The sequence below is a fragment of the Halichoeres trimaculatus genome, unplaced genomic scaffold (genome assembly GCF_033239565.1).
Source record: "Halichoeres trimaculatus isolate MK-OKI-2021-1 unplaced genomic scaffold, fHalTri1.1 fHalTri1_scaffold_17, whole genome shotgun sequence".
In the NCBI taxonomy this organism is placed as follows: domain Eukaryota; kingdom Metazoa; phylum Chordata; class Actinopteri; order Labriformes; family Labridae; genus Halichoeres; species Halichoeres trimaculatus.
Window position 1 is genome coordinate 21,069,528 of NW_027437195.1, and position 21,520 is coordinate 21,091,047.

The 21,520-nt window shown below is 39.2% G+C and overlaps 3 protein-coding genes across 4 annotated transcripts in view; 1 reads left to right on the plus strand and 2 right to left on the minus strand.

Annotated features, from left to right (window-relative positions):
• Positions 1-262: 262 nt before the first annotated feature.
• Positions 263-5,710, minus strand: tdrd6b (tudor domain containing 6b). Its single transcript, XM_074692465.1, has 4 exons — positions 5,606-5,710; positions 710-4,311; positions 541-597; positions 263-379 (listed from the first exon to the last, which is right to left on the minus strand). Exons 2-3 carry the CDS (start codon positions 4,284-4,286, stop codon positions 581-583), a joined length of 3,594 nt encoding a protein of 1,197 aa, XP_074548566.1. The 5' UTR covers positions 4,287-4,311; positions 5,606-5,710; the 3' UTR covers positions 263-379; positions 541-580.
• A 645-nt stretch (positions 5,711-6,355) lies between these two features.
• afg1la (AFG1 like ATPase a) overlaps positions 6,356-21,520 on the plus strand; it is a 30,015-nt gene continuing 14,850 nt past the window's right edge. Inside the window, exons 1-9 of one of the 2 annotated variants that reach the window (XM_074692194.1) lie at positions 6,356-6,605; positions 6,954-7,090; positions 7,989-8,032; positions 8,339-8,420; positions 8,872-9,033; positions 9,218-9,298; positions 9,478-9,520; positions 9,782-9,920; positions 12,286-12,439. The gene's annotated coding sequence lies outside the window, so the exon portion shown is untranslated. The remainder of the gene's footprint in view (positions 6,606-6,953; positions 7,091-7,988; positions 8,033-8,338; positions 8,421-8,871; positions 9,034-9,217; positions 9,299-9,477; positions 9,521-9,781; positions 9,921-12,285; positions 12,440-21,520) is intronic. The other variant, XM_074692195.1, reaches the window with a different exon arrangement.
• vsnl1b (visinin-like 1b) lies at positions 14,194-19,963 on the minus strand. The gene is made up of 4 exons (XM_074692542.1): positions 19,664-19,963; positions 17,766-17,932; positions 17,405-17,620; positions 14,194-16,098 (listed from the first exon to the last, which is right to left on the minus strand). Exons 2-4 carry the CDS (start codon positions 17,925-17,927, stop codon positions 15,901-15,903), a joined length of 576 nt encoding a protein of 191 aa, XP_074548643.1. The 5' UTR covers positions 17,928-17,932; positions 19,664-19,963; the 3' UTR covers positions 14,194-15,900.

Below are 21,520 nucleotides of genomic sequence, written 5' to 3' on the forward strand. Positions count from 1 at the left end.
TTCAAATAATATAGTCACATGTACTCTCTTTATGGTCATGGTTTATTTAGTACTTCATTTGTTTTAAAGTGTACACACATTTAAAGATAATAGTTTTTATTGTATTACTGTATTTCACGCTTTGTTTTTCTTGCTGATGCTGAAACAGCAAAATTTCCCTTATGGGGGATCAATATTCTATTCTATTCAATTCTATTCTCAGTGTATGCCAAGAGTACCATCCACTTAATAGAAGTACACACTAACTCACACATGGAAGTACATTATTTTTTATTAACAGTTTTACCACATGAAAAGCATTCAGTTTTGTACAATACAGAACTCAGGACAGCTTTGTTGAGAGGTGGATCCCTTCAAGGACATTCACCTGGGTCCAGAGCTGAGAAGAAGCACACACACACACAAATAGATGAAATTGTACGTTTCAAACTGAATTTTAGTTCAATGTCATGCACATATCACAAATCAGTTTTTTTAAAATATAAAGCTGCCAACCTTGCAGAGGATGAGGTAGATGAAAATAAAATCAATGAGTCTTACCAGTCATGAGGCAGTAGTTTCATCACTGTAATCTTCAAAACTACTTTTCATCCTGTCCTGTTGAAATATAAAATTAAATTTAAAAATATGTAAACATTCAGATTCATTCAAATGTCATGACTCAAAATTGAAAGCAACAAAAGAAAAACACCATAAGTGGTTTGCTCACCTGACCTGAAACCCCCCGGCAAGAAATGGTCTCTCTTCAGTCCTTTCCAGTATTTCTTCATCATTTCATTTACAACCACTCCGTCACATTCAACTTCAACTTCAACTTGAGGTATGGCAAGCTCTTTATGGTTGTGCATGCTCAGCACAGTCACTCTGAGAGGTTTGTCAACCAAAATGGAGTAGAAGTCATCATACACTTGATCATCCCATGAGCCCTTTGACACATCAAATCCTTCTAAAGAACACAACAAGGCTTGAGGAGCTGCATCCAGCAGCGCCTGAGGGATTGGTCTCACATTCTTGAAGCCAATGTCTGACTCATTTCCGTAGTCAATAAAGACAACATTGACTGCATCATCGACTCTGTTTATAACTTGAGCTCGATACCACTGTTCATCACTGGGAAACAGAGCAAGACAAGGACTGCCAGGATCCAGGGTCTTAAGGAACTCTTCATCATGCTGTGTTTGCCCTGCTTCTTGAGCAAGCTGTGTTACCTTGTTGAGTTTCTCTGTGTTGGCAAACTGGCACCAGAAGTAATGGGGCTCCACAATACAAGAGGCAAACATTGTCTCTGCTTTGCTTTTTGAAACTTCCGGCTCTTTGTACATTAGAGTATTCACATTTCCTTTTGAAAAACTGGGATAGGTTGTTTTGGACCCAATTTGGCTTTCAGAGAGTAATGTTTCCGTTTGAAGGGGTTTCTGTGTGACACTTTCTTCAGAAGATTTTTTCCAGTATTTCTTCATAGCTGCATTTACCACCAACCCTTCACACTCAATTTCAACTGCATAGTGTGGAACATGAATGTCTGAATGGTCCCCCATATTGGTAACCCTCAATTTGAGTGGTTTGTCAACCATAAGGTTGTAGAAGTCATCAAAAGCTTTGTCGTCCCATGAGCCCTTTGACACATCAAATCCATCTAAGCAACATAAAAAGGCCTGAGGAGCTGCATCCAGCAGCGTCTGAGGGATTGGTCTCACATTTTTGATATTAATATCAGACTCATTTCCGTAGTCAATAAAGACAACATTGACTGCATCGTCGGCTCTGTTCATAACTTGAGCTCGATACCACTGTTCATCACTGGGAAACAGAGCAAGGCAAGGACTGCCAGGAACAAGAGTCTGGGGGAACATATCCTTCTGCTGCACCTGACCAGCTTCCAGGACAAGCCTTGATATTTTGTGGAGCTCCTCTGTGTTGGCATACTGACACCAAAAGTAATGTGGTTCAGCAACAGAAGAAGCATACACCTCCACTTTTTGATTTCTGGGGATGTTCGGCTTCTTAAACAGGAAAGTGTTCACATTTCCTTTGGACACACTGAGGTGTGTTGAGTCAAGCTTGGTTTGACCGTCCTGCTTCAAGTTCTCTATTTGAGTGTTTTCTGTCTCAACATGTTCTGTGGCAGCTGTCTTCCAGTGTTTTTGTGTTGTTTCATTGCATTGGATTTGAGATTCATGCTGTGCAACTTTCTCGGCGGTAAGCTTGCATGCCCACTCGGACGATGATTCAATATCCACCACGTACAGAGGCAGACCTTCTTCATCAGTTGTTACGGCTTTAAAAGTGCATTTCAACCCAGTTTCTGACAAAACACCAGAATCTACAAACTTCAGAAGCTCTCCTAAAGCATTACCATTCCCAGGGGTGGCTGTGGGATTAGAGGGATTTTTTGGATCGAGTAAACAACACTGGAAAGCTTTTGCATGCAGACGCAAGAAAGCCGGGTCAATGGGGCGCACATCTCTGAGTGGAATCCTCCGTATTGGTCCGTAGTCTATAAACCTCACATCTACCACAGGGGAGTGATGACTTGCGATGATCCTTGCTCTGTACCACATGTTGTCATCAGGATTACGAGCAACACAGATGGACTCAACAAGGGGCTCGGGGTGTGTGGATGCGTAGTAGTTCTGCAGGTCTTTCATAAGGAGATGAAGTGAGTCATTATTTTCTGCCATTTGACACCAAAACTTCTGTAGACTCTCGATACAGGACACTTTGACATTGATACTTCTTCCTGTGGTAAACACACCAGAGTCATTAGCATTCTGCCTAACACAGTGGAAATCTGCTTGATGATGACCGTTGCTTGGAACTATAGGGTCTAATTGCTTATAGCTCTCTTGGGTATAAATAACATCATGAGAATTAAGATTGTCCGTCCTGCCATTGATTTGGGGATTCTTGATTTTTGGCACAGTTTCCTTTGATAAAACATCAACATCCTTGTCCTTGCTGAGATTCACACTTCCTTCATCTCCATGCGAATCAACTGGCAATGAAGCATTGGGAGCTTTTGATTCTTGTTTATTCTTAAAGGGTGAAAGGAGTCCCATTTTCTCCTTAAAATTACTGTTTATGCAGACGCCATCAGATGCATAAAGGGTGACATTGTATACATCTTGTGGTGTATCATGGCTGTTCAACTTTGCCACAACAGTCTGGTTTAGCAGCAGTGACTTCAAGTACTCTATCTGCTCAGTGGTCCATTCTGCCTCTTCATTTTCAACACCATCCAGGGAAAATTGATACGTGAAAACAGGCATTCTCAGGAATTCTTTACCCATGGGTTTGATGTCATCCACTGGAATGAGCTCAGTTTTACCTTCATCCACCTGAAAGACTTCTACAGTGCCACTGCTTTTCATGTTTTCTTTCAGTAAAGAGCGATGCCACCTGCTGGTTTTGCCTCTTGCAGCACATGGATCCCCACAGGTCCGTGGTTGTGCCTCTTGAATATCTGAGCCCCCTTCACAGTGCAACTGGATATGCTCTGAAACTGTCTTTATTGCCTTAGTAAAAATTTGGATTTGGCAAGATATGCTATGTGGATTGTTCACCTCTGTCACGTGAACAGTTTCAAAAGCTCCTGTTAGCAGTTCTGGGTAAAAGTACGGGCAATTCTTCTCAATTTGGAGACCAGCATTCAGGTGAGCCTCAGGAGTGACTCCTTTTCGTAAAATAAGGTGCTCCTGAACAAGACATTTGAACTCATCTGCTGGTATCTTCTTTGCTGCCCCAGATTTGCATATTTGTTTGGAAACAACTGGTATATCGAGAAGAATGACCCTGTCTGGCATTAGCACATGCTGGACCAGTCCCTTGACAGTCTTTCCATGCAAAGACTTCAGGAAATTTGAAGCTCTATCAGGCCAGTTCTCCTTGAGGAAGTGGACATTTGCAAGTATGCAGGATTCAATTTCTGGAGGAAGGAGGAAACTGTCACTCTGACCCCACGCTAAGGCGTCACTTGTGGTGATGTGGGGCTGCCCCTGGTCGATCAGAAAAACCTTGTAAGTTCCACCTTCACTCGATACTATTCGAGCCCTGTGCCAGATGTCACTGATGCATACGAGACAGAGATCTGCCGGTTTTCCTTCACCTCTACCAAACTTCCTCAGAGGAATCTGGATTTCCTCTTTCATCTGAGTATAAATTGGCTTCCTTTCAGGTTCTATGTTGACCCATAATTCCACTAGACCACAACTGTGGTTCTGATTTACCCTCGTTATCAGAACAGACACTTCTGATCCAGGTGTTGGGAGTCCAGGAATTGAGCACATTTTAAGGCTTATCGGTCAAGTATACCTGGAAAATGAAAAATACATACATTACAATGTAAAATACACAAAAAATTAAACTACATTTCGAGATTATTTTTCTTACTATTGGGGTATTGCAAGCTGGCTAATCTCTAAAATAATCTGTGATTTAAAAATAAAATTTTCTTGCTTGGCTAGCAGTTTTGTTTCATTTTCCATACAGCGCCAGCTCACAGAAGAAATTTAGAGTTACCTCTCTCCTAAATGAGGCCAATATCTTGTTTTTTTAATTACAACAGACTAAGTAGCCTTTTGTTATTTAATGGGCATGATGTCATTTATGTAGGAGCATAATTAGGACAAAATTCAAATAAAAATGCAAACTTGAAAATAAGATGCAATACATTAAATTTTAATTTCAAGAGAATAGGTGCAATATTTCAGTCAAAATTAAAATCAAGTGTCAAATATTCAAATATGCTGAGTTAAAATCAGTTTAAATCCAAGCAGGATTAATTTAAGATGGAAAAAAGGTTATTTATGGCTGTATTATTGCTTGTTTTCTTTGAGAAAAATAAATATATATATATATATATATATATATATATATATATATATATATATATATATATATATATATATAATGATGCAGGCAGAAAATCAAGTTTATGGTTCAGCATACATTTTCCCATCAACATGGGAAGAGGATTATATTTGAGTCATTCAAAGTAGCTTTAGAAATCCCTCAAAAAGCGCTTTTTTATATCAAAGGAATTGTACCTTGAAGAAATAATAATTCAAATTTCTGAGAATTTTATAAAATTTCTTTAAGTAGAGGCACAAAACTGGGGCAGAATTCATCTGCGGTGTCAAAGGACAAACACCTTTTTTTAATTTATTTTAAGCTTTAGAGAGAAAACCATTAAACGTGTCAGTTGTTTAATTGAATGTAAGTTACTCTACATTGCAACCTTTTACTGTTTTTAAATGTGACCTTTCACTTTTAAATTAAAGAATGCAACGTTTTAAAAATACAAAAAAATTGTGTGAACTGCATCACAGATTAATAATATAGCAAAAATATGTTAGTTAACAGGTACACCACAGCCAGCTTTCATAAAGCCTAGATTAGAGAGTCTGATTGTGTGATCTCTTGACGACTGTCACCACCCTGTGAACTGCAGCTGCTAATGAATGGAGGATAGGAACAGTTAGCCTTACAACCAAATGTTGTCTCAAAATTTTAGGCGAAAGTTTTACCTCCAGCATCTTTACCCTGATGATTAAACAGACACTGACACAAATCTATCGACTATTACATTCAAAATAAAGTCTCTCACCGTGTTTGCAACGAAGCGAATCGTCATGTTTGACATTCAGGGACGATTCACTCGCACGTGCGCTTAAAAAACTAATTTCGGACGTGGACGCAGGCACGCAGGTACTCGATGACGCAGCACGCTCTGCGTCCAGCTTACAGCGAATGGCAGTTGTGCCGTAAATGGTCTTGCTAGCTGAAAATACACTGATTTTAGAGAGTTTTTCTGAGAACAGTCAAAGGCGGATACCAAACTTTAGATTTGAGCTTGTTTTGGTAAGAACACTTAAAATGTTGAATACGTTGGGTTTATCTCTCAAAAGCTCTTGAACACAATATCGCTTTCTGTGTAACAGCTGTTTACTTATGCTTTCTAGCTTGAGGCTCAAGTCTCTTGTTTTACTCACTCTTCAACACAGTTTTTGTTTCCGAATGTTGTTTTTTAAGTAAAACTGCTTCGGTTTGGTATCACATTTGTGTCTCAAAATATCAAATCTAGTTTCTAAGACGGACAAACGTAACACTTTGAAATCTTGAGTAATTTCAGCAAAAACTTGTTTTTTTTTTCTTGCACAGACTAGACTTAGCACAAGTGGCCTTCATCTTTTCACTGTTGTTTTGTTGGTGCTTTGTTTTTCAGAAATTGCTTCCTATATCTGTTACAGATACTGACAAAAAAAAAAAAAAATCATAGTTTGACCTTAAAACAGGCAGGCTAAATACTAAAAAAGACAGGCTAATACTTGCCTCATCTTATATCAATTCATACAAATTGCAACACTATTATGTTTTGCTTTTTTATGCCTTATAATGTAGTAAAATAGTTGTCAGATTAGTCCCCTATGTCTTATTTATTTGTATGTACTGAGACTTGTTTCAAAGTGAGTAAAAGGAAGTTTAAAGCGATCAGTGCTGCGACAGCCACCAAAAACCGTAGAGTGACAGCTGTGGGTGTTGAAGAAACACCAGATGATGTGGACCATCAGGGACTGTCTTCCAGCAGCTTATCCCTCTCTGCCACAGTGAGTAACCCCCCCCTAAAAGCACCAGTTCTTTGTTTTTTTCTGTCTCTCCTGAGCTCATTACAGGCTGAATATTGTGATCTTCCTGTATTTCCATGGAGATACTGGATGCATGGAAAGCATCCCTCCAAAGAATTTCATGTGTCACCATTTTCTAATCCCATTCCATTTTGGGCCCAATGTGAATTTCATTGTCAGCAACAATAGAAGTACGAGTCGTATTTCTGAATATGTCTAGTGATTTTCTGACATCTCTTCATGCAATGGTTGACATATTCATTTAAGACACTCTGGCATGTTGCATATTGGTGGCACTGTGATTAAATCTCTTGCTCATGTTGTTTACAGATTTTACTGACAGATGGAAAAGTGTGGTCCAGATTGCTCTGATTGTTGGCCTCAGTGGAATGGCCATCACCACTAAGAGAGGAGAGTGGATGAAGGAATTTGTGAAGACTGGTGAAAAGTGAATCTGATTACACTATGTAGGTACCATGTAAACATTCCTGAAAGATGAATTATTGAGCATCTTAACAGCTGTGATAATGAAAACACAAAACAGTGTGATTACAATAGTCTGCTTCTCTGGGACCTGGTGCTTTAAAAGAACATATATGACAACTTCATCCCCATCAGACATTTCTTTTTGTGTGTAATTGAGTTTAAACTTGCACAGTGAAGAGCAAATCTGCTAACTTTCTGCAGTCACAGATTTCTTATTAAACCTTCTCTAAATGTCAGACACACTCAGGAGAAAACACAATGCTCCTCTGAGAGACTCTCATCAATCTGAGCTGAGTAAATACTCTACTCTCAGACAGGAATGTTCCTCTATAAACTTGCAACGAGTCCATTTTATGTACATGACACTGTGTGGCTGCTCTGAGCTAGTATAAATATAAGACATTCACTCTCTGAGTGGTTCTTTTCATAAAGATTAAATCAAGTTTTTATGTCTTAATCCTAGTAAAAGTGGTCTTGTTAGACTATATGAGCATTATTCATATAAATATGAATACAACATTTATAGAAAAATGTTGTATTTTTAGGTTATTAAGACAAAAATGAGTCCAAATTTCTTGTGAAGAGGGAAAAAAATCTGCCAATGGGGAAAAACCAATTTTCTTGTCAAATTTCTTAAAATGATAATGTTTTAATTCAAGAAACTAAACTAAGAAATAAACTTTTCATACTGTATTAGCAGACATTTTTTACTCCTGTGAAGTAATTTGCCTGTCATTTTTGGCTTTTAGATCTAGTTCTTTGTTTCCTTTACTGCATGATATGACTTTAACTGTTTCATGTTGCTCATATTTTTACATGTACGTTTAAATCTGTTGCCTAATATGCTCTAGTAATCTTTTTCTAATCATTTTTATTAAGTGTCTCAAGGACCTAAAGAAGGACTTTCTGCAGGAGAAAGGAAGGTATAAAAACTTCTTATCCTTCAGTGAAATGAAGGTTGCCCTGAAGGATCGGAAGAAAGCAATGGTGCAGTGTTTGATAAGTGTTAATTGTAGTCTTTGACTAAAAAAAACCCTGAAATTTTGATAGTTTTGTAATTTATTTCTGAAGAGATTCTAAGATGTGATAAGAAACAAAAAGAGAAGGACAAATGTAGCCAAGGAAAACTGAAATAATTTGAATCACAATTCTTTTACTTCTGTCTGCAATATTGTGCATGTAGCTGTTAAAGGTGATTTTTTTTTTTTGCCTACCGTTCCTCATGTCAGAGAAGAGGAGCATTTTTTTCGGGCGGCAAGAGGAGATATAGAAAAGGACTACAAAGATCAGAGCGGCCCTCAGCTCTGTCAGGTGAGTCATAAGTGTCCCTGTTCTTTCAAATATACAAAAGTCTATTTATAAATGTTGAAGCCCTTCAGACTCTTACCAGCTTCTAAAGTGACTGTCATTGCATCATGTAAGAGCAGTGTGTTGTGATACTCACAGTAGAAGTCCTTCATAGAGAAAAAAACATCCAGTTTGAAACTTAAGCCTTAAGATGTTGTCCTGAGAAAAACCTCCAACTCAAGAAATGCTTTTCTTTGCACCCTAAAATGTCTTACTTTAGCCGCACCTTAGTTACGAATATTTATTATGTATATTTCTGAAAGTTTAATTCGGTTAAAAATGAAAAAAAGAAGAAATTTTAGTAGATGTATCTTTATACAACTTCTCAAATGGAAACTTGATTTGTTGGATTTATTTCAAAAGCTGCTGTCATGTGATCCTGTTTTCTGTCTCCTGTGTGTGCTTTGTGAACCAGATAAAAATGTATCCTGGCTGTCAGAGTGTGTTGGAGTCAGAGCTGGAGATTCAGCAGGCTCAGCTGTCCAGGTTTCAGCTCCAAGCAACCTGTGCGTGTGATGACATGTCAAGCATGGAGAACACACTGAACAGCTCCATCATGACCCCGAAGAACACTCTGGTCAATGAACCGCACTCATGCAGGATATGAACCAGTTTCAGCAGCACTGTTTCTTTTCTACTCTGCATTTACATTTGTTTACATGTTGCTTTTGCTATTTTCTTCATGCTTTTTGTGAGGAGGGAAGATCATTACTGAAAAGTGTGTGATCAGTCCAGGTCTTTAAAGTTGTTCCCTTTTGCAGGCCTCAGTGAATCAAATCAACACAACAATAACAGAAGTGGAGGCTGCCATGAATGGGCAAATTGAAGGCATTGGCTTCAAGGTGATGGAGTCTTTCTTTAAAACACTAAGAAGTCCCATCAAATACAGTCAGTTTAATGTTTTCAAACGAAGCCATCTGTCATCTGATTAGATCTGTGTGGTTGCTTTTTACAAGAATTGAGTGTAAAATTGACTGTTTTGTTTGTTTGTTTGTTTGTTTGTTTGTTTGTTTCCACAAAGGGTGAGCAAGAGAATCCAGAGATTGAGCATCCAAGTAATGGCTGTAAGCTTGAGTATTTAAAGAGCCGACGTAAGGCTCATGAAGTTAACATCCAACTTATAAAGAGGAACTTCACCCAAAAAGGAGAAAAGTTTCAACAGTTGTACAACGCAATCTATCTTTTTTTGCTCATCTCATACAGGCTGCTATACAGTGTTTATTCTTGCACTCTTGCTATAATAAGCTCAACATATCAGTCAACAGTTCGTAAACTCAACAAAAGCAATGATTAACTGTCTGAGAGCGAGTTTTTCCTTTGTCCAGAAAAACAGGCTGTTATCAGAGCTCACATGTGATGACAGGAGTCACCGGCAGTACCAAGAGCATCAGCACAGAAATCACTTTACTGGAGAAGGAAATCAGAGTTGGAGACCAGCAGCTGAGGACAGGAGCAGGTGGTCAGGTGAGAAATCAGAGGCTTTCTAAAAATATCTGGGACACAAAGGAGAAAACTATAAATCAGCTCAACCCAGTCAAACATCAACTTCAAAATTCAAGTTTATCCAATAATGCACCAAAATATTGATGACACGTTTGCCCGGGCTACTAGCTTGTTTTTTTTTTTAACAAACTTTTCAAGCCTCCAGTGCCTTACTGTTTTTTTTGTTTTTTTTTGTTTAGTAGATGGTACACCTTAAAGATGGGGTATTCTGCTTTCCCATTTATCACATATGAATATAAAGTAACAACGCTGGATGTTAATTATAGAGGTGTGCAAATATTCAATCTGTTTATATGTTGTAGAAATCTGAGAATCTGTAAGTGGCTCAAAACAGACCATTTTAAAAATAGCACATATCTTCACAAGACTTGCTACAATTACGAGATCATGGCATAAGGATCTCCAAACAAGTTCACGGCAAGTTGGACAGGCCTCAAGCACCAAGGTGTGCTCCCTTAGCTCCTCCCCCAGCAGGCCCCCTGAGTGCTTGCCAATCAGGGGGAAGGGGCTTTGTAGAACAGAGCCCTTAAAGAGGCAGCAGCTAAAATGAAGTATTTCAGACAGAGGTTTTCACAGGGTTTTCTGAAACACTTGTGTGAGAGGATAAATGGTTGTTTTTTGGAGCTGCAGTTTATTCAACGTTGCCACTGGGACAGTATAAAGCCTAAACCACAATACCCCTCTCTTTAACACCAATATATCTGCAAAAATCCAATGGTTTTAGCCAAGCTGACTTGTAAGCTGGACATAATACCATCCATCAATCGTGTAAGATAAGAGTAACAGACACTTAAGTCAGGTGGAGGTAAATAACATTAATTGAGCTTCAAAACCATCAGAAATGCACAACAACAGCTGCTCTGTTCTGATTCTTTTTCTACCTTCTGAAAGTCCCTCTGCAGCAGATACGAGTTTTGTATCTTAATTTCTGATAAAGAGGAACTGCTGTGGATTCACAACAACTACAATGAGACAGTCCATCTCATAATCAGAATCAAATCAACCTGGAAAAACCTTTCCTACCCTCTATTTCCATATAATGTCATAAAACAGCAGGGCTGATAACATCTTAGCTAAAACATTCACTAACTGCTGCCTCTTCTTTTCATAAAAATCTATGTAGGCGATAAATACTTAATGTGGGTAATCATCAAACCTTTTCATGTAGCAGATGAAAGGTTAGGCCTCCAGGCAGAAAGGATGATGATATGAGTGACATGAGAACACTGTCAGGCAGTGAGCACCTCCTCTCCACAAGGAGAACACAGTCCCCTTCAGAAGTCTGATGACGTCTTCGTGGTGAGCACACAGAAACATCAGGTAACTCACATGGACAATAAGTTTAACGTCAGCAAAGCAGGCAAAAGGTATGACTTACCTTCTTTGTCGAGTGTCTTCAGTAAAAGAACTTCTCTGTTTCTTCTCCCAGCTTCAGCTTTGACTGTTGTTCACTCTGCTCATCACAAGGGGGCGCTTTACTCACTGTTGTTTTTTAATTTCAAATAACTACTTTTTAGTTTCTTGATTGAAGACTGTTTGTTGTTATATTGATTATTGTGTAGATTTTGCAAGACTGGTTGTTGAAATTTATTACTGAAATTTCTCCTGAACAAAGACTTCCTGTTTTGCTTCAATTATTTAATAATTACTAAAGCTCTAACATCTGTACTTATGCTACTAACATGATAAATAGTAGATAGCAGTTGTTCTCTCACAAATCATCTGAAATTAAGACAAGATCACCAGAAAAGACCATAAGTTAACTTTTTCTTATGGTGTAGAAAAAAAAAGAGTATAATGAATAAACCAGTCATTAATATATTTTTTTGTATGCATGTTAACCATCTTTAGATTGTGTATTTTATTTTATTTTTTTGTATCTGGAATCACTGTGACAGCTTTTATATCAAATAAAAAGCTCTTCCGTGCCAGTCTCATAGTAAGCAGCATTGTTTTACAGTGATGTGTTGTTCGTGAACGATTTGTTTAAAATGGACGAATCATCTGGGTGAATGAAAAGAACTGAATCACTCACTGAAAAGAGTCATTCATTTCTCAACTTCAGTTGCACTGCAGCCAGTCAGGGATTATTTGGGCTGTCTCTAATAAGATCTTTCGTAAGCCTCAACATTTGGCCGTGTTTCAGCTTATTAAATTCTAATTCGCAGGCAGAGCTTAGGGAGTACTGAACAAATCACTTTACTGAACTGATTCTTTTAATTCAGTAACATAGAAAGAACAGCTTTTCCCAGCTTGCTGTCACGCTCAGGCGGCCATCATATCCTTTCACTCAGCAAATTTCTGTGGTCTCTTTTTGAATTTATAGGTGCTTCACTCCCTGGACCTCAATGGCTGATCAGACACCACCTGCTGTTTGACTTCTTTAAGCACTCTACTGAAAACTGGCCTCATTAAATCAACCGTGGATTCAGGATCCAGAAGGTGTACAGAGCCAAAAACAGGGGATGAAGATGTTTGAGGTGAGCTGTAGATACAGAAACATGAGGATTGTTTATATGAATTACATTTTTCAGTGTTGTAGTGTTGTTATGGGTCTCTTGCTAGACTATCAGTCCTTATTTTAGCATTTTGAGCATTTTTTCATTATCTAAAATATCTTGAGCCAATGCAGATGAACCGATGTCTCATGTTTGCCCTCTGCCAGCATGATAACCTGCTGCAGAGTGGAGTCTTGGTCAGAGAGGGGATTTTTTGGGCAAACTCTGGTCTAATTCTTTACTCAACACTTTGACAGACATCTCCATATTATTTATTTTGAGTGCTGGAACAAATGTTGTGAGTAGTTCAGATGTTAAAAACAGTACAGGAGTTTGGTTGTGTTGGTGGTCCTGCATTCAAGTCATTCACAATTATTGCTAGATTGTAGTGTTTAAAGATGCTATTAGGAGGATCTGTTTTAATTGCACTCCCTCGCCATCTTGTGGCCCGGAGTAACACATTTTCTTTGTTCATGACAACTTTTTACTGGATACAACGCGCCGAGATAAGGTACTTATAAGTTAAGTTATGTAGCGCTACAGTTTGAAACGTGTCATCAAGCAGAGGTTGTAGCAACATTGTCAGCCTTGTAATCTGATGTATCTGTAGGCTAACGTGACAACAAGTAAACACCGTCAGTTTGTAAGTAGTTTAGTAGCCGTTCATATTCAGCACAGATAACAGCCTGGCGCTCTAAGACATGTCTGTAATGTGTAACGTTAGTAAATCATGGTTAGCTATGTTCTACCAGTCATCTACCAAGCAGAGCTAACGTAACCTCACTCTTCATTTTATTGATAGACTCACAAGTTTGAACAGATCACTGCAGAATAACTGCTGACTGTGGGTTGAAATGAACATTATCACAAACAGTTTAGCCCCTGTGTTATAGAGTGATACAGCCTGAGCTAAAGGCTAATTAGCCTTTAGCTCGGGCTGTATTACTCCCCCGTTTAGCTTTCTACTGGTCTTCTGTCCTTTTTCTGTCTGACAGTTCTCCTGACAGCTCATGTGTCCACCATCACTACAAAATTAGTCATAGAAATTGTTTTCAGCAGAGAAAAACACAAAACTCTGTGTTTTATTTCTTCTCACTACCAAACCTTGTCAGCTGGCGTGGTGTTGTCATAGAGACCTAGACGTGCCATAAATCAATCCAGTCCTGGAATACCCAATCAGGAAGCTATGAAGTAGCAATTTAAAATAACCTGTAATCAGCAATATTGGTGCTGAGGGAGGGAAACTTTTTGAAGATCACTTTCAAACTCCTCACAGCCCCTTTAAAAGTGACACCAAAGCTTGTTATGCTTCAAGGAAGTACTATAGCCAGTAGTTATAAAATGCTGATTTTCACTGAAATTATTTTTCTTCTAATTTATTCTCTATTTTTAAAAACGGACATGCATCCTTAATGTTTCCCCAGACTGCAGCAGATTTACTCTATTGACTCAAGTTGTTCATTCTCTCACACAAGACAGTTTCTTGGTAAAAGTTAGCATCTCTGGCCCCTCCTAGTTGAAACCACCTTTTAAGCTATATTTCTGCAGTATTACTGTAAAACTCCTTATCATTGTTCCTGTAAACCTCTTAGAAAACCCAAACACTTTATTATCCGTCATACTTTTTGAGCACACACAGTCAGCTATTAATCCGGGCGTTCCACCCGTTCATCCACATCACCACACTCTTTGAGTCTGCTGCTCTCACTCTCATTAATCACACCTGCTCCACTGTGTCTTTTGAAAAAGCCTGGTGATGGTTTATTCATTTTAATCACTACAGAATTATTTTTGGGTGCAACACATGCCACATGTATAAAAGAATACAGTCACTTGTATTATGATTTTTCATATTTGATATAAACATTTACTAGACAAAGAATCTGACTCAGTGACTGGACTGAAATGTATAAATAAATATAGACATAAATAATGTGAGGGTTGGTTTCAGTTTATGTGTCAGACAGAACAGTGAAAAGCTTCTGCAACCTCCACTACTGTAAGTGGACTACAAGCAGACTCTCAGTCCGTGCTTGCATAGCCTAAAAATCGGGAAGCAAAGCTGTAGAAAGAGTGTTTCCTGCCACATGCCTACGCCTTCATCCACACTCAGATTTCATCTTGCTCTGAAACGCTCTTTGAAAAGCTTTGTCAAACACCTCTCTTGAGGGTCCTGCATCTTTAATGATTGTTGCAAACGGAATAGATTCGAAGATGAGACCTTTCAATAAAAAGTTACTCCTTACAAAAAAGTTTTTTCTTAAGTAGGAATGCAGTGTGTCCAGTAAACATATAGGAGGCTCTTCAGACCTCTTTTTGCTGCATTGGAAGTGGCGCTCCTCTCATGAGGTCCCCAGCCAAGAGAGTGAGCTCCCAGCAATAAGGTCAAAAGCCGAGACTGTACTCATTTTGCAGTGCTTTCTTTCTTGTAAACATGTTGATATGTACTGAGTTAAGTTGTTAAAGTCTAAGTCAAAGAAGCAGCCGGTATAAGAAGCCAATTTGGATCATTTGTGGGGGATAATGAATGAGTACTGTGCCAAATGACGGCGGTAATTTCCTCTAGTTAAAGCGGCAGCAGTACTGTAAATTCATAAAGAAAAGCTGCTCCATTTATATATATTTCTGCTTATCCTAGTAGTCACTGAAGCAAAACAGAACACAACGTCAACGTGAAAGCTCTCCCTCAGAGATTAGCCCACAACTGCAACCCAAATATACTCCAAAAAATAACTCAAGTGTCACACATACACGTGTTTTCAAATGGAGGGAAGCATGCTCCCACGTTACTGGAGGTGAACAATGAGAGTCTGATGAGTCACATACTGTACATCCCATGCAACAATACTAAATGAATTTTCCGGAGGGTTTCTCTTTTATAACCACCTAAAGATGCAAAAGGTAAGAGATTATATTTTTTGACACATAATATATGCATGCAAAGAACCTACTCTTCTTGGTTCCATCCTGTGAAAACATCTGGAACAGACAGGAGCCTCTCTATTCTCCAAGAGCTCAACAAGTCTGGATAGTAGAGACAGTTACAATTATCATAGGAATTATTGTTTTGTTACTATTATGTAAAGCGTACAGTAGTTGCAGCAGTGAACACTGGGGATCCTAAATACTGCAGGAACATAATTTAATGCAGTGCTCCACTGATATACAAGCTAAGGTTGAATGAGAATGTATAGGGTTACTGTGCACAAATCACGTTGGCATGTCTTGAAATAGAAATGTATGATATCTTATAGCTATATTCAAAATTATTCAGCATTTGACATTCTCATGCATACAACCACAAGAAGCGAGTCCATTGAAAAATAGTCCAAGCATTGTTTTTTTCCTGTGGAAATGGCAGAGAACCTAATGAGACATTAAACATGTGCTGCTGTCCAGAGTGTGTGGATTACAGACGGGGAAGAGGAGCGAGCAGGGAGGGCTCACTTCTGCATGTCACACTGCAACAGGAGCACGATGGACGGGTCGCTCTTCGCCGCCTCTTTGAACTCCTCCAACGAGATCTGGTCATCGTTGTTCTTATCCATTTTGCTGAAGATCTTGTCCACCCTCTGCTCTGGTGTCAAACCGTCCTCGTTCATCTTCATCATGATCACAGTGCCCACCATTTTGTAGATTGCCTGTGGGTGAGTTGCAGTGAGAAATTAGCACAGGACTGCTTATGTAACTCTGAAGCATAGCTACAATTTTTCATTTGTTCATAAAGGTGTAGATCAGTGATTCACGATAAGTGGTACTTAAAACCCAGGGGGTGTTTTTGATGCATGGAGAGCTTCACAGTTGAATTCATTATGATTCAACTTTGAAATGGATCCATTTCTTTACATGTGTGTTTAATAAATAGGAGTTAAAGGAGGATTTAGACTTATCATACATTAAAAAAATGGAATATTGTGGCTTATATTTGCATAAAAAGGTTGGAAATTGTTAGCCTAAAGCATTGAACTTATAGTTTAAAATGTCTGCTAAAAGTTAAGACAAAACTGTTCATTTTTTGCAATGAATAAATAGTTAAAGCTGTTACCTTTGGAAGCATTTTAAGAGGGATGCAAGTGTAAATGAAGCTAATCATCTGCGGCGGGGCCATATTGAAAGTGCTGACTCAAGAGGCGGAGCTTGTGCTCTCTAAGTAACAGCTATAGGGCACTGATCAGTCACATGAGCTGAGCTGTGTCTCTGATTGGATAAACTCGAGGTCCTAATATCTTCTTAACTGCTGAGTATATCGATAGTGTATGGATAGTTAAATAATTAGCATTTCAGACCCAAGCTGTTCTTGAACCAGACTGTAAACATGTTTTTTGATGCTGTAAAAGCTGATACTAGATGAACTACGGCTTGTTGTATTTCTGCAAAGGCTTCAGTTTTCTAAACCAGATGTTGCCCTTTGGTAAAAATCTAGAAATGTGTGCTAAAATAAGCTAAAAGCAACCAATTTGTTATCCAAAAGCAAAAAATAGGTGGTTGGAAAGTCAAGTAAGTAATTGATGCAGTTTTGACTAAATCAACCTAAGTTCAGCATAAACAGACAAATGAAAGCAGTTAGCTCACTGATGTTTGTGTTAAATAACATCTTTCCTATTTGGAAAAAATGGCCTATACCGCTAATGAATAGGGATTTACATTAACCTCACAATATTAAAAAAAATGTAAAAAATTGGAGCTAAAGATACTATGGAATAAAGTATACATCACATTTGTTGCTGTAGAATTTCCAATGAGCTGTTCTCGCTGTGACATATCAGATGTACTACGCTGATAGCATTTCCAGAAATTGCACAATGCAATTCAATACCACTGCAGTTATGTCACTGGGCATCTGAACTCAGGGCACTGTCGGTGTGCTGACGGGGACTGATAACACCAAAAAATAACAGAACTGGTCCCCTGATGAGCTGCTGCTTAATGACTCGATAATCCCCTCACCTCGATTATCTCCAGCATCTCCACTCTGGTGATTTTGCCGTCACCGTCCAGGTCGTACATGTTGAAGGCCCAGTTGAGTTTCTGCTCAAAGCTGCCACGGGATGTGATGGACAGAGCACAAATGAACTCTCGGAAATCAATGGTGCCGTCGCCGTTTTTGTCAAAGGTTCTGAAGGCGTGTTGTGCAAATTTGGATGCATCACCGTAAGGGAAGAACTGCAAATGCGAGAGAAATGTGCTCAATAATTCAAGACTTAAGCAGCAGAAGTACCACTTTATGATGCGAAAGAGCACATGACATACGGCTGCTCTGGCAGATGTAAAGGAGGAAGTGATAAAGAGGCAACGCTTTGACACAAACCTTGACATAAAGCTGCTGGAATTCCTCCAGATTCAGCCGTCCAGTGGGGCAGTCTTTCAGGAAGCCTTTGTACCACTGCTTCAGCTCGTGTTCATTAAACTCTGTGTTCTTCACCAGATCCTCCATCACCTCAGGAGTCAGCTTGCTGTTCTGCTTTCCCATGGTTCCTGTGGTGCAAGAACACGTGAATAATGCATTTATCTATGCTTGAGCGATGGCAGGATAAAAATCCCTCCCTGCCCTTTTTTCATTCCAACATCAAGCATGAGCATGGAAATCAAGTGTTTTTTACAGAGGAAAGTTAGGCTGCAAGAATTTCCCTGGTGCTTCTATTCTATTTCTGTCCCCACATCCTGCTTGTGCCAGTCTCTGGCCCGGGTGGCACTGACCTGGATCGTCACTGTCAGAGCAGATCCAGTTCATCAACTGTTCGATCACAGCTATCAAGTTTCCATTGCAAACGCTGTTCTATAACCTGACAATGACAACAAAGCCTGTGCTTAGTTGTAAGAGAGGCCCCTGCTGCAGTGACTCCACAGACCTGAGTGAGTCCACCTGCGGTAATCTGGATCAGAGAGGAATACAGCTTATAACCGTCTGCTCTATATATGTTACAATCTTTGAGCCAGTTGTGGGTGATGCACAGACTAATCAAAGCAGATTATTGTGACACAGAAGGGCCTTAGTAGGCATCATGGCAGCTTGAGCATCCACTCCACAGCCACCTCTCATAAGTCCCACATTCATAAATGATTGACTCATGATGTAGCAAATGACAAAAAATGCACCAAATCTCAACATGCAATCAAACAGGCGAGGTGGAGGCTCATATTTGCATAATTCAGACTAAACAAGACCCACTAAGGGATCCACTTGAGACCAACATATGGTCAACATCTCTGCAGCAGCAGCAGCAGCAGCATGACAGCAGGCTGAGCAGCTCCACCACACACACAACACTGCATTGGCTCAGGCCTTCACACAACAAACAGCAGAAATATGCGCCGCAGCCAAAATCGGTGCAAACCACAGTGTTTAATATGCACCCACTGCTCGTCACATAACCAGTCCTGCTAAGCTTGCTTGTTAATTGTACGATCTAATGGAGGGTTTAATCTCTAAACTAGGCGGCAGTGAATGACCTTGAGGACAAGCATTTTGCAGGAAGATGACAAAACGAGAATGTTTCACGAAGCCGTGAGCTCTAAAAAAAAAAAAAAAACGTCTCGACATCGTGTAACTGCACTGTTTGTTTCTATTTTGGAGGAAAATGCGCCTCATATCACACAGGCCACGGGTATGAATGACACGTTCTGGACAAATAGAAGCAACCAGATGCTGTTTTATTTCACGCTTTGGGCAATGACATCTGAGTTAATGCTATTAAAGCTAACCACCTCCTGTGCAGAGCAGAGAGGGAGACGCTGCTGCATTCCGATGGAAACGACGCAGTGAGAGCATTCTCAGATCAGATCCCACCATCCCGCTGCTAATGACATCTTTGCATGCGCATTGGGGCGACAAAAAAACATGTCCAAATTTCATAACCAACCAGACCTATTTTTAAATCACAAGCAAGCCCCCATCGGTGCCATGGAGCCACACTCGAAGCGCATAACGCCAATTAACTGCGCTATACTCGATGACATTTCATCAAACAATCAAATTCTGCCTTTTTTTCCTGTTTTCTGGTTGTTTCCAGGCAAAATGCAGGGGTCTTATTTTAAGGGATGCGCAGGTGTCTGTGTGCAAGCCCCTCTACTCGATCCCATTCATTCAATCAGAAAGAAAATGTGAAAATAATGCGTGACACGTTCAAATAAAGCATTCACTGCATCTATTACCTAATACTGACACAAAACACATGACATGTACATGTGCAGGCAGTTTCTTCTTACCTTATTACAGCCTATATTTGGTGATTATCGGAATAAATCTGCACAGGCTTCTGCAAAGTACAGAAAACCGCCTTCCGATGGAAACGTCTTGCCCAAAAGGGATTGTTTTCAACACTGATCGCCTCCTTTGGAAAAACACACGCTAATGAAATTTCTGGATTTTCCCGACGTTATTCCAGATGAGGCGCAGCAGGGACCGATCCCACGCCAGTCTTTGGTTATGCGACTACAGGAGCGCAGCGTCACCCGTGTGCATCACAGCCTGATCATAAGTTCACTGATGCTCTGCTGCTCGCTTTGGGTTCAGCTGGATCCTGTCACGTTACAACGGGATCCTTCATCGTGATGATGAGGGTGATCAGCCTGAAATTTTATTCACAGGAAATTATTTTAGATTGTGGTCTGAACAGAGTGCATAAGATATGTGAGCTGCGTTTTTGATTAGTCTTGTAATCAACCTCATAATAAGGAACTGTTATTTAATTATTAACGTAATGAAATATATCAGCCATACAGCCATTAGTTTATTAAGAATAATGTGCTGTCATCATACATAAATCATGGCTAGATAATGACTAACCAGCGCCTCTAAAAAGCCCCAAATGTCAACATGTGCAGAGCTACCTCAATATTTATCAAGATTCTGGATTATACTCAAAGTACAGTTTAAAACACCTTTTTGATTTGAGCCTGTTTTGCTGTCAAATACTCTGTGGTTACATTTAATTTCTCAGCAATTCAATCCAACACTTTGAGATTTATCCTTAAATCAAAATACATCTTGCTTTAGTCACTTTTATTTATTCCATATTTAAAATTGTAATATATGAAAGTATTTTATAGTGATATTTTGCTGAGAGTTGAGTGACAAGATCAGCATCACTCTTACATTTGAACTAACTGAGCCACACCCACTTAGCTTAACCTAGCATAAGAGGCTAACAAAATGGAACTATTAGCCTAGGGCTGTTCAAAGCTAACAAACCAAACTAGCCTTTGTTTCTATAACATGTATGTACAAATGGGGTTGTGGCAAGAGTTTTTCTTTATTTTTTTCTTTTATTTTTTTTCGTATCTCTTCTTCTCTTTCTTGAGGCACTCTGTGACCCATTTCTAAAAGTTTCCATGATGCTGTTTGCAATATTGACTTCTTAAACTTGGTGTCTTCTGTGCTTATCAGTCATTTAAGTACACTGCTAATAAAACTCATATGCTAAACCGGTCATCCGAAGACAAAAGCAAGAATAGTTTCAGGACAATGGCCTCTATAAAAATCTTTAGATGCTGTTTTGCAAGTAAGTGAACCTCTCATCCTTCTGCTGAGACCCCAGGAGAGCCCCAGTAAGGAACCCTGGAGGACATCAGTTTGGGAACCACAGATTTAGGTCACCTTTGTTATATCATGTGTTGTGAAGCACAGATAAGGCTTCCAGCTCTCAGATGTGTGGACCAACATTCAAATCTAGACCAGTTAAATTTCTTAGGATGACAAGCAGTGTTTGAATAAAGTTAACAACCAGTTTACTAAGTCAAAACTCAACATATATACATAGTGACCATTTTCTAAAAACAAAATACTCCAGAAAGCTCCAATTATTTTATCAAGGCACGGTTCCATGTTGTAGATTGATATGTGACTAATAAAGAGGAGAATCATACAAGTTATCACCCGACTGCTTAACTACTGATCAGCAAAGTAAGGAAAAATGTTACAATCCCTAAAGCTCACTAGTGTCACGTGCTGATAGGACACAATGGGAGGGATGTTATCACCCATTTCAAATCATACAAGACATTTAAATTTTTTAGTTAAAACTACTATTAAGACCATGATATAATAGCTCTTTGCCATCATCT